The 13,976-nt window shown below is 49.3% G+C and overlaps 1 protein-coding gene and 1 non-coding gene across 2 annotated transcripts; both read left to right on the top strand.

Annotated features, from left to right (window-relative positions):
• The first annotated feature begins 7,448 nt into the window (after positions 1-7,448).
• Positions 7,449-9,936, top strand: RPS11 (ribosomal protein S11). Its single transcript, XM_041736587.1, has 5 exons — positions 7,449-7,600; positions 8,297-8,428; positions 8,632-8,707; positions 9,016-9,145; positions 9,760-9,936. Exons 1-5 carry the CDS (start codon positions 7,586-7,588, stop codon positions 9,881-9,883), a joined length of 477 nt encoding a protein of 158 aa, XP_041592521.1. The 5' UTR covers positions 7,449-7,585; the 3' UTR covers positions 9,884-9,936.
• LOC121486004 lies at positions 8,825-8,910 on the top strand. The gene has a single exon (XR_005986489.1). It is a non-coding gene; the product is annotated as a small nucleolar RNA SNORD35 (small nucleolar RNA).
• Positions 9,937-13,976: the final 4,040 nt, after the last annotated feature.

Below are 13,976 nucleotides of genomic sequence, written 5' to 3'. Positions count from 1 at the left end.
TTATTTATGATAGGAACACAGTGAGAGAGAGGCAGAGACACAGGCAGAGAGGGAGAAGCAGGCTCCATGCACCGGGAGCCTGACATGGGATTCGATCCCGGATCTCCAGGATCACACCCGGGGCCAAAGGCAGGCGCCAAACCGCTGCGCCACCCAGGGATCCCGGGAGATGGAGAGTCTTAAGCTGCCTCCACACCCAGCATGGAATACAAGGTGGGGCTCCATCTCACAACCTGACATGGCCTGAGCCAAATCCAAGTCATGCTTACCTACTGGGCCACCCAGGTGCCCCTAAAATTACACTAATTAGATCTAGAAGGCTGAAGAGCTTTGAGCAGATACCAAGCTTTCCTAGTCACCTGTTCTGTGCTGCCCTTGGGATTAGTGGGTAATAATACTTGGAAATTTTAAGATTTTACTTCTTCATGAGAGACATGGAGAAGCAGGCTCCATGCAGGGGGCCTGATGTGGGACTCCCAACCCAGGACCCTGAGCTGAAGGCACTCAACCACTGAGCAACACAGGGGTCTCAATACTTGGAAATTTCTAATTTAGGAGTTAAGTATTCAAATGTCTAACGATGCAAAAAAAAAAACCCTAGTTGAATGTGATACATATTTGACTAATTCACAGGGCATTCCACCTTTTTTTTTTTTTTTTAAGATTTATTTACTTATGATAGACATAGAGAGGCAGAGACACAGGCAGAGGGAGAAGCAGGCTCCATGCCGACGTGGGACTTGATCCCGGGACTCCAGGGTCACGCCCGGGGCCAAAGGCAGGCACTAAACCACTGAGCCACCCAGGGTATACCCTCCACTTTCATCTGGGGGCAAATTACAATTCACATGTTCTGTCATTCATCTCCCCAAAGTGTCCAAGATACCATGGTGACATGTTTTCTCTGAGAATCCATTCATAAATGGGTGCTATCTTAACCCCTCCTGGGGCTCCCCCTCTACCACAGGAGCTGCCTCCAGAAGCAGCTAAAATTAAACACTTAAAATCTAACAAAACTGCCTGTTAAAGCAGCACAATATAGTCCCACACAAAGCACAATCCCTCAAAAAGATAAATTCAGCTTTACAAACACGTAAAAACTTCCCACTTCAAAAACAAACCACAGACTGAGGAAATATTTGCAAGGACTACCTCTTTTGAAGAATTTGTATCCTGGGTATATTAAAAACAAAAAACAAAATATTCTCAAAACTCCACAATAGGGATGGATGCCTGGGTGGCTTAGTGGTTGGGCGCATCTACCTTCAGCTAGGGCGTGATCCTGTAGTACGGGGATTGAGTCCCACATCGGGCTCCCTGCATGGAGCCTGCTTCTCCCTCTGCCTTATGTCTGCCTCTTTCTGTCTTTCATGAATAAATAAATAAAATCTTAAAAAAAAAAAAAAACTCCACAATAAGGAAAACCAAGTAAAGACTGGGTAAGAATTTGAAGAAATAGGGATCCCTGGGTGGCGCAGCGGTTTAGCGCCTGCCTTTGGCCCAGGGCGCGATCCTGGAGACCCGGGATCGAATCCCACGTCGGGCTCCCGGTGCATGGAGCCTGCTTCTCCCTCCTCCTGTGTCTCTACCTTTCTCTCTCTCTCTGTGTCTATCATGAATAAATTAAAAAAAAAAAAAAAAGAATTTGAAGAAATAGTTCACCAAAGAAGATCCACAAATGGCCAATCAGCACGTGAGAAGGTGTTCAACATTGTTCACCATTAATTAGACGATGCAAATAAAATCTCTGGGCACCCCCTTAACCCTTCCTGGAGGACAAATATGGAGACTCATAGAGCCTCTGGATCATTAGCAGGAACATTTTCAAAGCTCCACCTTGCGCCTTACCCAACTGCCGACCAACCGAAGCACCCTCCCAGTGACCCGGTATGCCTGGCCCATCTCTGCCTCATCCTCCAGGGATTTTAGCACCTCTTCCCACCCTGGTCCATGGGCGGGGCACAAGGGAGGGTCTTTCTTTGCTAGGCATCAGAGTGCATATGGGAGCATGAGCTTCTCCAGGTCAACCAGGGCTTGCGTTTTCTGACACTGCAGAAAATCAATGTGGTGGGTTGTAACCAGCCTTAAAAATTTTTTTTTAAGATTTTATTATTATTATTATTATTTTAAAGATTTTATTTATTTATTCATAGACACAGAGAGAAAGAGGCAGAGACACAGGCAGAGGGAGAAGTAGGCTCCATGCAGGGAGCCCGATGTGGGACTCGATCCCCGGTCCCCAGATCACACCCCAGGCTGCAGGCGGTGCCAAACCGCTGTGCCACCGGGGCTGCCCCCAGCCTTAAAATTATAACGAAATTGAGTAGAAATGAAAAGAAAAAAATCAGTGTATTGCAGGAAAGAAAGGAGAAAGTTGAATTAGAAAGCAAGAGGAAGAGGGTGTCTGGATTCAGTCAGAAGAGCATATGGCTCTTGATCTGGACTGTGGGTTGTGGTCATTAAAAGTTGTGGATCTAGCGACACCTGGGTGGCTCAGTGGTTGAGTGTCTGCCTTCAGCTCAGGTCGTGATCCTGGGGTCCTGGGATCAAGCCCCACTTCTCTCTCTGCCTATATCTCTGCTGTGTCTCTTATGAGTGAATGAACGAATAAATAAAAAAAAAAAAAGCTGTGGACCTAAGTATCTCCAAACTGCCCCCACCCTTCACGGTGAAGCAGCATGTATTTTGTTTTGTTTTGTTTTGCTTTTCCCTTATCATCAAAATCTCACCAGCTATTCTGAGCAATTTGCAAAATACTGAGCATTTTAAAAACCAGAGAGGAAATAACACCTAATCTCACCACCTGGAGATGCAAACCACTAGGGGAGTGTCATACATTTCCTTCCAGGGTTTTTTCTAAGTCATCTTTGTACATAACACACATTCCAAATAACAAATGTGGGGCCTGCTGTTGTTTTCTTTTTCTTTTTTTTTTTTTAAACTAAATACCATAAATCCTTATCAAGTCGTTCAAAAACTCCAGAAATTACTTTTTTCTTCAAAATAAAGCTACTATAAGATCAGTGGGGTCGGGGGAGACATAGGTTTTAAAACAGAAAAATGAAAACTCCTTCCCTCTTAACACTACCCCCAAAGGGACTGATGCAACTACAATTAAAAATGTTTCATTCCGGGGATCCCTGGGTGGCTCAGCGGTTTCCCGCCTGACTTTGGCCCAGGGCGCGATCCTGGAGTCCCGGTATAGAGTCCCACATCGGGCTCCCTGCATGGAGCCTGCTTCTCCCTCTGCCTGTGTCTCTGCCTCTCTCTCTCTCTCTCTCTGTGTGTGTGCGTGTGTGTGTGTGTGTGTGTTTCTCTCATGAATAAATAAGTAAAATCTTAAAAAAAAAAAAGAAAAGAAAAGAAAAGAAAAGAAAAGAAAAGAAAAGAAAAGAAAAGAAAAGAAAAGAAAAGAAAATCAATTGTTTAAAAAAAAAGTTTCATTCCGGGGCACCCAGCTGGCTCAGCAGAGCAAGAGACTCTTGATCTCAGGCTTGTGAGTTCCAGCCCCACACAACAATAAAATGTTTCATTCAGAATTCACAAAGCTATTAAATGTAAAAGGCATTTAAGGGGGCACCTGGGTGTCTCCGTGGTTGAGCGGCTGCCTTTGCCTCAGGTCATGATCCCAAAGTCTTGGGATAGAGTCCTGCATAGGGCTCCCCGCAGGGAGCCTGCTTCTCCCTCTACCTAGGTCTCTGCCTCTCTGTGTCTCTTATGAATGAATAAATAAAAGATCTTAAGAAAAGAAAGAGCCAGTGGTTGGAAACGCCAGGGCTTAAACTCAGGGATTCCTAAAAGCCAAACATGGACTGTCTCACTGAACTATATACTCTGTCACACAATTTGAATTTAAATAACCACGTGTAACTATTGGCAACATTACTGAATAATAAAGTCTGTGATACCTACAAGGATACAGTCCATAATTACATCATGTAAGGAAAATTTTTAAAAAGGCAGTCATCCTACAGATTGTCAATAAATATATTTAAAGATTTTATTTATTTATTTATTTATTCATTCATTCATTCACTCATTCATGAGAGACACAGAGAGATAGAGAGGCAGAGATACAGAGAGGGAGAAGCAGTTTCATGCAGGGAGCCCAATGCGGGACTCAATCCCAGGACTCTGGGATCACGCCCTGAGCCCAAGGCAGGTGCTCAACGGCTGAGCCACCCAGGCGTACCAATCAATCAATATTTTTTTAATAAATGGGTCGTATTATGCCTTCTGTTCCACAATTTGCTTTGTCCACGTACAAATTCTACCAAAGGTAATATAGTGTGAAGGACACATTGGAAACTAACAGGATGACAGCAGTGGCTTCTGGAGAGGGAATATTGGGTGTGGGTGTCTGGAGAGAAGAGCAGGAGGGAGGTCTATTCACTTTAGTACTTTTTGAATTTTGCACCTTGGGCATGAAATACCTATTCAGAACTAACTACAAAAAAACATATATTTTTAAAGAATTTATTTATTTGACAGAGAGAGAACACAAGCAGGGGAGAGGCAGGCAGAGGGAGAGGGAGAAGCAGGTTCCCGCCCCAAGCAGGGATCCCAATGTGGGGCTGGATCCTAGGATCCCGGGATCATGACCAGAGATGAAGACAGGTGTTTCACCGACTGAGTCACCCAGGCGCCCCACCAATTGCAAATTTAAAAATGAAATATGGCCTGCAATCTTTTCATTGATCAATTGATCTACCTAAAAAAAAAAAAAAAAAGGATCTACCTAACGTCCATTAACCACTTGCATAGTATTCCATGGTGGGGCTATGGCTTGATTTATAGAGCTGCCTGTAAGGATAGACATTTTGGTATATCCTAATCCTCTGTTCATTTATTTGGTTATTTAGTCAGTTAGAAGAAATTGGGCACTTACATGACAGCTGCCAGAAGCCCTGGAGAGAAAGCAGATACAAATTCCTGCCTTATAAGGGATGCCTGGGTGGCTCAGTGGTTGAGCGCCTGCCTTTGGCTCGGGGCATGGTCCTGGAGTCCCAGATCGAGTCCCACATCGTGCTCCCTGTGTGGAGCCTACTTCTCCCTCTGCCTGTGTCTCTGCCTCTATTCTCTGTGTCTCTCATAAATGAATGAATAATTAATTAATTAATTAAATCTTAAAAAAAAAATCCTGCCTTCACTCTAGTGGAGAAACGGAAACAGGGTAAGTAAGAATACACCGGCATGTTAAATCCAGCCAGCTAGCAGAGCTATGAAGGAAACCTCAGGCTCTTAATAGTGGGTCACAGTGTGGATCCTGGGGGGCAGTTTCCATGGGAGCCTGAGAGTAGGCTCTGAATAAATAATTGAGGGAACCACAAGTTGAAAGGTCCCAAGGCCAGAAAAATCTACATGTTTTAGAAGCCGCAAAGAAGGAGGAGAGGAGATGATTCAGATGTAAGAATGTAAAATAGGGGCACAAGGGAGGCTCAGTGAGTTAAGCATCTGCCTTCCTGCTGGGGTCATGACCTCAGGGTCCTTGGATCCAGCCCCACATCAGGCTCCCTGCTTAGCAGTGTGTCAGTCTCCCTCTCACTCCTTCTGTGAACTCTCTCTTTAAATCTTTAATTTTAATCTTTAAATAAAATCTTTTAAAAAATGTAACACAGAGACAAGAGCTGCATCACAAGAGAGTAAGGCCCCTTTTTAATCTTTTTTTTTTTAAGATTTTATTTATTGAGACAAAAGGAGAGAGAAAGAGAGAGGCAGAGACACAGGCAGAGGGAGAAGCAGGCTCCATGCTGGGAGCAAGTAAGGCCCCTTTTTTTTTTTTTTTTTTTTTTAAATTTTTTATTTATTTATGATAGTCACAGAGAGAGGGAGAGAGAGGCAGAGACACAGGCGGAGGGAGAAGCAGGCTCCATGCACCGGGAGCCTGATGTGGGATTCGATCCCGGGTCTCCAGGATCGCGCCCTGGGCCAAAGGCAGGCGCCAAACCGCTGCGCCACCCAGGGATCCCAAGTAAGGCCCCTTTTAAAAAATTTTTTTTTATTTACTTATTCATGAGAGACACACAGAGAGAGGCAGACACATAAGCAGGGGAAGAAGTAGGCTGCGGAACTCGATCCCAGGACCCCGAGATGATGCCCTGAGCCCAAGGTGGACGCTCAACCACTGAGCTACCCAGGTGCCCCTGAGGGAGGCCCTTTAAATGTGGTCTGTGCACTAGGGCCCCATGCTACAGGATAAGTACACAAATTGAGAGAGAGCATTTGGACACTTTGATAGCAATTATTTGTCAGTTGAATCTATAAACAAACAAACAAACAAACAAACAAACTTTTTTGGGGGGAGGGTAGAGATTTTATTTATTTATTCATGAGAGACACAGAGAGACAAAGACACGAGTAGAGGGAGAAGCAGGCTCCCTGCGGGGAGCTCTATGTGGGACTCCATCCCAAGACCCTGGGATCATGACCTAAGGTCAAGGCTGACGCTCAACCTCCACCCAGGCGTCCCAGTTAAATCTAATAACGTTAAACAGAGGGCAGCCCGGGGGCCTCAGCGGTTTAGCGCCGCCTTCAGTTCAGGGCCTGATCCTGGAGACCCAGGATCGAGTCCCACGTCAGGCTCCCTGCCTGGAGCCTGCTTCTCCCTCTGCCTGTGTGTCTGCCTCTTTCTCTCCGTGTCTCATGAATAAATAAAATCTTAAAACAAACAAACAAAAAAACACTAAACAAAGTTAAAAATTCAGGTCCTGGGATCCCTGGGTGGCGCAGCGGTTTGGCGCCTGCCTTTGGCCCAGGGCGCGATCCTGGAGACCCGGGATCGAGTCCCACGTCGGGCTTCTGGTGCATGGAGCCTGCTTCTCCCTCTGCCTGTGTCTCTGCCTCTCTCTCTCTCTGTGACTATCATTAAAAAAAAAAAAAAAAAAAAAAATTCAGGTCCTGTCTCATGCGCATTTCCAGTGCCAGCTGCATCCGTGTCTGATGGCTCAGATATAGAACATTCCATCATTGCGGGAAGTTCTACTGGACGGTGCTGTTACAGACAGAAAACCAGCAAAAGGGTTATGTTTTTGTTTTTTGACTCAACCATTGGGGCTGAAATAGGGCATAAAGGACAACAAACTTCATTAAACTTGAAAAAAACTCATGGTCAATGCCGGCCCCTCACAAATATGGCGGCGCCATTGCTCATGCTCCTAAGACCTTCCGAAAGGCCGCCCCGCAAAAAGATGGCCGCCACCGCAACCCTTTTGGATTCTGCAGAAACACAGCCACGCGGTCCCCCTACCCCCACGTGATCTTCACCCAAAGATGCCCGCCTTCCTATAACTCTCGCGATAACGCTGGCCTCGCCTTCCCAACGTGAACTAACGGACCCAGCGCGTTCACGGCTTGACTTTCTCCAGGGGGCGTCGGCGGGTCGCGAGCCCGCGACCCTTCATCCTGTGCGGCGTCCGCTTAGCCTCCGAATCTAGTGCGGAGTTTGGGCCGCCCGTTAATCACAGTCGCGCCCGAGGCTCCAAACCGTGCTCCCGCCCCCTTTCGTCACTTCCTCCCTTGCCCCTGTGCAGTCGATAAGGAAACCCGGACGCCCTTCCGGCTTTCCTTTTTCCAGGCGGCCGGGAAGATGGCAGACATTCAGGTTCGTGCTCGGGGCTGGCGCGGATGCTTCAGGACCCACCCCCGGCCTCAGGGGCGCGTCCGGGAGAGAAGGACGCCCGAGCCCCAGTGTGGGGTTAATCCCAGGCAGCCTAGACACCCCAGGCCTTAATGCGGGAGCGCGTGTGTTTGAATTAAACTAGGTTAGCGCCTCCTAAATCCCGGGGGCTCCCCTTAGTGGAGGCTCAAACCTCTTAGGAGTTATTTTCTTAAAACTCAAGGTTTACGGGGTGGTTTTTCTGGAGGCTTTGGGCCTTCGAGTTAATCCTGTTAGAACGGAGCCCTAAGGGCTAATCCAGGGAGCCCCGGCTTTAGTATTTATTTCTGAAGTCGCCTACGTTACATAAGGAGAGAATTCTGGGGCGGGGGGGGTCCTTATGGCTTGGAGAAGAAGCATTGCTGTAAGGTGTCCAGGTTAGAGGAGGGATTGTGCCTGGGTTTTAAGGAATGACTTCTGCAGGTGATGGGACGTATTTGGGTGCACAAATGCTGAAGTAATTCTGGCTCATAATTCGGACTCCGCTCAATTTCAGGGAGTGTTTTAGATGGTAATTATCCAGGCTCGGGAGGCTGCCGTTTGGGGACCAAATGTTAGAGAAGATGGGGTCGGGGTTTCTGGGAAGGTTTCCAGGCCAGGTTGCCCGCCCCAAGCTCACCAGCTTCCTCCTCGTCCACCTAGACCGAGCGTGCCTACCAAAAGCAGCCAACCATCTTTCAAAATAAGAAGAGGGTCCTACTTGGAGAAACTGGCAAGGAGAAGCTCCCGCGGTACTACAAAAACATCGGTCTGGGCTTCAAGACGCCCAAGGAGGTATGGGGGGACGGTATTCTGGGAAGGAAGGAGACCCCTGTGCCCCAGCACACGTGTGCCCAGACCGGGTTACCCTGCTGGCATCTGAGTGACTGATCCTGGGGCTGATGGGAGTTGTAGTTCCTGTCCCTGAGCGCCACCACCCCTGCGGTGGTTTCAGGAACAGCTTATTCAGGGCTCACTCCTTTTTCTCCCTTACTCAGGCCATTGAGGGCACCTATATTGACAAGAAATGCCCCTTTACTGGCAATGTCTCCATCCGAGGACGGATTTTGTCTGGTGAGTGAGGGCTCTGGGAGCTTGGGTTCAGATTTTTGGGTCTGAGGGAGGATGGACTGGGGATGCTCAGATTCCTGGGTGAGGGGGGTTGGCAGCTTTCTGGGTCTAGAGGGCACTGGCAGATGATGTCTTTTCACGATGGTCTTCAGATGCCCACCGCGGGCACTGCTGAAAAAACCACTTGGCACAGCTGATGTCAGCGGGGCTTGGGATCCCTCCTTGGCAGCTCCCAATTCCCAGCATGCTCTGGCAGTGCCCAAAGCTCCCCTTCCCCAGGGGCTGACCTGCAATCCATGCCCTCTCCCCAGGTGTGGTGACCAAAATGAAGATGCAGAGGACTATTGTCATCCGCCGAGACTACCTCCACTATATCCGAAAGTACAACCGCTTTGAGAAACGCCACAAGAACATGTCGGTGCACTTGTCTCCTTGCTTCAGGTAAATATGGTGGGCCCTCAGGTTCCCAGGCCGAGGGGAAAGACGTGGTCTGTCCCGGGGTCTGAGGGACATGGAACCTGGCTTGGGTTGACAGGGCTCTCTGGCTGCTGTGTGGGTAGTAAACTATTGGGAGACAGTGTGAGGAGACCGGTGTGACCAAGCAGATAATTCTCAGGAGCCTCCAGTCCGTGTAAAGTGGAGGGGATTGAGAGAGGGTTTCTTTTATTAAGATTTTTTATTTATTTATACATGAGAGAAGCAGAGGGAGAAGCTGGCTCCATGCAGGGAGCCCGATGCAGGACTCAATCCCGAGACTCCAGGATCACACCCTGGGCCAAAGGCAGATGCTAAACCTCTAAGCCACCAGGGATCCCTGAGGGAGGGCTTCTACCCTGAGAAGTCGCCAAAGGGGCTGGAGTATCCTCTGTAGAGCTTTGAGTTTGATATCTTGCACAGAGTTTGTGTCCAATAAATAACGACCCAGGGAGGGGAGGGCAGGTGGAAGTGGAAAGTGGAGCGTGGGTAGCGTTTAGAGGAGCCAAAGCAGAGGCCTCAGCCCTTAGTGGCCTGCGTGGGACAGTCCAGCCTGTGACAGCCTCTGCCCACCTCCACAGGGATGTCCAGATCGGCGACATTGTCACAGTGGGTGAGTGCCGCCCCTTGAGCAAGACTGTGCGTTTCAACGTGCTCAAAGTCACAAAAGCTGCTGGCACGAAGAAGCAGTTCCAGAAGTTTTGAGGCAAGACTTCTGTCTACACCCCTGAAGAAAATAAAACTGTCTACACCCCTGACTCCCAGGTCTCAAAAACTATTTTCCCAGTTATGGGCTTGGCCCAGTGTATCTGTACTTTTGCGAGAGGGATTTTTTTTTTTTTTTTTTTTAAGATCTCGTTTATTTATTCATGAGAGACAGAGGCCGAAGGAGAAGCAGGCTCCTCAGGGGAAGCCTGATGTGGGATCAGGACTCCACCCTGAACCAGGGATCACTCCTTGAGCTGAAGGCAGATGTTCAATCGCTGAGCCACCCAGGCATCCCTTTGCTAGAGGGATTATTTCTGGGAGTTGAATGGGGTTGATGCAAAAGATGTGGTTCTCTTTCATCCTCTGGACCCCCATGTAAGGGTGGGGCTGGCTGGGTGCTGCCTCCTTTCTGTCTTTTCATCTCTGAAGATAGGAACCTGTATTAAGACACTGTTCCTTCTTTGGGTCTCCTTTTGATCCACGTCACATCTTGGTGTCAGAATAAGTAAGCCCTTCTACCTGGTGTTGGGGCATGCCCCCAACTCCCCCAGTCTCTGGGGAGGAAGTGAGTGAGGGCGTAGGCTCCTGCGTTCTCTCTCAACTCTGGTGTAAGCCTTCTTGCCTCCTTGGGAGGGTGAAGGAGAAGCAGCCATCTCAGCCCAGCTAGGGGCACTGAATGGGCTTGCGGAGTTCTGTGCTGTCTGGTGGGGTCTTAATCTTCAACCTGGGCTTTCCTGTCTCCCCTGACAGTGGAGGAGTGCACCAGGGAAGCCAGACAGCCAGCCTCTGCAGCCCCAGCACACACCCCCACCCCTTCCCCTTCCTGAGCAAGCACCAGGCTCCTTGGCAAACCCATCTGAGGGGACAGGTTCTCCCGTCTATGAGGAGCTGAGCTCTAGAGGTTTCCTTTGCCTGAAAGGAAAAATTTCCTTTGCCAAGGAAATTGGCCTTGAAGGCACGTCACATAGTGAAGCCAAGCTGGAGCCAGCCTGGGACCCACCTCTAGCACCTGATTGCAGGCTGCTCAGAAGTAGTTGAGGAAGACCCTGGAAGTGAGACTTACCAGCCTTGGAAGAGAAGAGGAGTGGCGACATGGTCGGGCAAAGAAATTCTGGGGAAAAGCTTAGTGACCGGGCCAGTGACCCTGAATGTCAGAGGAAAATGTGAGGAAGGGCAAGAGATTGACCCTAAAAGTGGAAGGCTTTCTGTTGGAGAAAACCTGGGAAGGAGGGGGGCAGGACCTTGAGCATCCCTTTCAGAGATAAGAACAGAGGGCTCAGCTGGACTCTGGAAAAGGTCCAGACCACAGTTAGTGACAGACTGGCAGATTTCTGAGAACAATGGACCTTGAGAATGAAATCAAGTTCCGAGATGATAGACGGGCCAGCGGGGGTGGGGTGGGGTGGGGGGAGGGCAATGGCTTTTAGAATCTGGAGAGAGACCCTCACCCGAGTCAGAGCAGGCAGAGACGGAGGTACTTGCTGGCTTCACCTCACCCTTCGGGGTCGGTGCTGCTGGGGGTCCCCAGGTCCCTGCCCCCCATGCCTGTACCAGGGACTGAGGCACAGCACTGGTACAAGGGTTGGGAGACAGGGCCGAGAGGAGAGAGAGGAGCTGCTGCCTCCAGGGGACGTGCCGACTCTGGACCGACTCAGCGACTCCTTTTGACCCAGACCTGGGGAGGGCGGGGGTTCCTGTCGGAGGAAGTGGGGCCGCATCAAAGAGGCCAGGAAGGGGCAGGGACGGGTCTGAAGGGGCACCGCCCCGGAGTTTCAACCTGTGAGCCCGCCCCACCCGGTGCTGGAGGGCAGAGAGCCTGAGGGAGGGGACTGGGACCCAGAAAGGGTTCTGAAGCTGATCCCGGAGGCCCCCCACCACAGGTGTTTCCGTTTGGGGTGGGGCTGCCATGTTGACAACAGCAGCCCAGCTCCCCTGTTCGCTCCCAGCAGTTGTTGGGGTGTCTCCTTGGCACCCCACTGTTAAGTTACCTAGTCATGGGTGGGGCACCTGCCTGGTGTGTGTTGGGGTACACCTCTGCTGGACCTGGTGGGTCAAGTGGCAAAGATCAAGGAGAAATACCCTGGGTCCACACCACTTGTGCCTGGAGGGAGGTGACCACTGTCACCTTTTATAGTCCGGTGACAGCCAGAGACCATTCCTACGTCCATCACAAGCTCAGTGCTTGTCTTCTGCCCTCTGCCCACCACTCCCCCTTCCGCAACCTGCCAGCGCCCACCAGACCTGCTTCCTCCTCTGAGCCTTCGCACTAGCCCTGCCCACTGCCTGGCAGCTCTCAGCTCAGGTGTCCACCTGGCTCCCTCCTTCTTTTCCTTAGGTTATAATGCTCACCAGCCTCTTGTTCCTGTTTTTCTGTTTTTGTTTTTTTTTTTTTTAAGATTTTATTTATTTATTCATGAGAGGCACAGAGAGAGAGAGGCAGAGACACAAGCAAAGGGAGAAGCAAGCTCCATGCAGGGAGCCCGACATGGGACTCGATCCGGGTCTCCAGGGTCATGCCCTGGGCTGAAGGCAGACGCCAAACTGCTGGGAAACCGGGGCGGCCTTGTTGTTTTTATTTTTTAAATATTTTATTTATTCATTAGAGACATACAGAGAGAAGGCAGAGACAGAGACATAGGCACAGGGAGAAGCAGGCTCCCTTTGGGGAGCCCGATGCGGGACTTGATCCCAGGACCCCAGGATCACACCTTGAGCCAAAGGCAGACACTCAACTGCCAGGCCGCCCAGGCGTCCCCACCAGCCTCTTTCCATCTGGCAAAACCTGTCCTCCCAACTGCCCTTCCCAGCTTTATTGCCCTACAGAGACAGACGAAGCCCATTTCTTGCATATTTGTAAGTTTATTGTAGAAACCTGTGTGACATTGCATGTTTGCTAACCTGGGGGCCACTGGAATGTGAGCTCTGCATCCCTAGCATGCGGATATGGTGTAAGTTCTCCATATATGTTTATCACAGTAAATGAATCTAAGCTAAATCCCCACATTCTCAGAGGGCAGGAATGACTCCCAGGTCTCAAGTTCTGGAATAACCAGAAGCAGCGACCATGAGCAGATACCTCCCAAATGGAAGCATTATGACCGCAGGCTCTTCTGATTTCTAGCTCTGCTGCTTATTGGCAGGTGACCACCCCTCCACCTGCCCCACCCCAACCACAGAGCCTTATAATCTGTAAAATGGGTTTTTGCCTCATTTCCCCATGGGAGGATGAACACTGGTTACATGTGTTAATGGAGTAGTAACTCAATTACTAATTCTAGTAAATAATATTCCTGATGGAAGTTAATTTTTCCAGAGCCCTGAGCCTATTAGAGAAGCCTTGAGGTAGTTTAGTGTAGGAGGCCCTGGGTCCCATCAGGAAGTCCCAAGGACAAGAGTCTTGCCAAGGGCCCCTAGAGGTATTCAATATATGGTTGTGGAACTTGCATCTATTACAGCAAGCCCTGGTGGGCTGGCATGGGACTTTGAATCTATTTTAGCATACTTCTAGAATATTCTGTTGCATGCCTCTAATAGGAGGTCCCAGTGGCATTGCATTTTTCTCAGGGAAATTAGCTGCAGGCACAGTTTCATAGCAGAGTCCTTGATTTATGATAACAGCAGGGGTCAGGCCTATTACATGAAAAGAGGGCAACTCTTGGTGGTATCACAAGGTATCATGGCCCTGCACCGATTATAGCAGGCCACTGGAATATTCTATAGCTACACTGGCAGTCATTGTTGCAGCCCCCAAGGTATTCTATTATAGCAGGACCTCCAGTAGCAAGCACCTAAATTCATTTAACTGGTCCAGTCTGGAGGTCTGTGAGTTGATTCTAGGGAACTTGCATTGTAGTAGCTTCCATGTGTGTTTGAACAGCCCTGCTGCCATATTTTGGCATAGCCCTGAGCCGATTATGGGAAATTCCTGGGATCTAACATTCTAGTAGGTCCCAGTTCTATTACATATTATTACAGAAGCCTACAGTATAGATTCTGCTAGAACGTTCTAACAGGACATCAGAGCCGTTCTAGAAGAGTTTTAGGAGCACATCAAACCAGCCCAGGATCATACATTGTTGCTGTTGTTCAT

Source organism: Vulpes lagopus, chromosome 2, assembly GCF_018345385.1.
Source record: "Vulpes lagopus strain Blue_001 chromosome 2, ASM1834538v1, whole genome shotgun sequence".
Taxonomy (NCBI): Eukaryota; Metazoa; Chordata; class Mammalia; order Carnivora; family Canidae; genus Vulpes; species Vulpes lagopus.
This window is presented reverse-complemented; position numbering and strand designations above follow the sequence as displayed.

What these genes read in the sequence shown, in the direction of transcription:
- RPS11 (XM_041736587.1), top strand. An exon ending in GCTTCAAGACGCCCAAGGAG is followed by an intron (nt 8,429 to 8,631) that starts GTATGGGGGGAC and finishes TCCCTTACTCAG; the next exon opens with GCCATTGAGGGCACCTATAT. An exon ending in CACTTGTCTCCTTGCTTCAG is followed by an intron (nt 9,146 to 9,759) that starts GTAAATATGGTG and finishes CCACCTCCACAG; the next exon opens with GGATGTCCAGATCGGCGACA.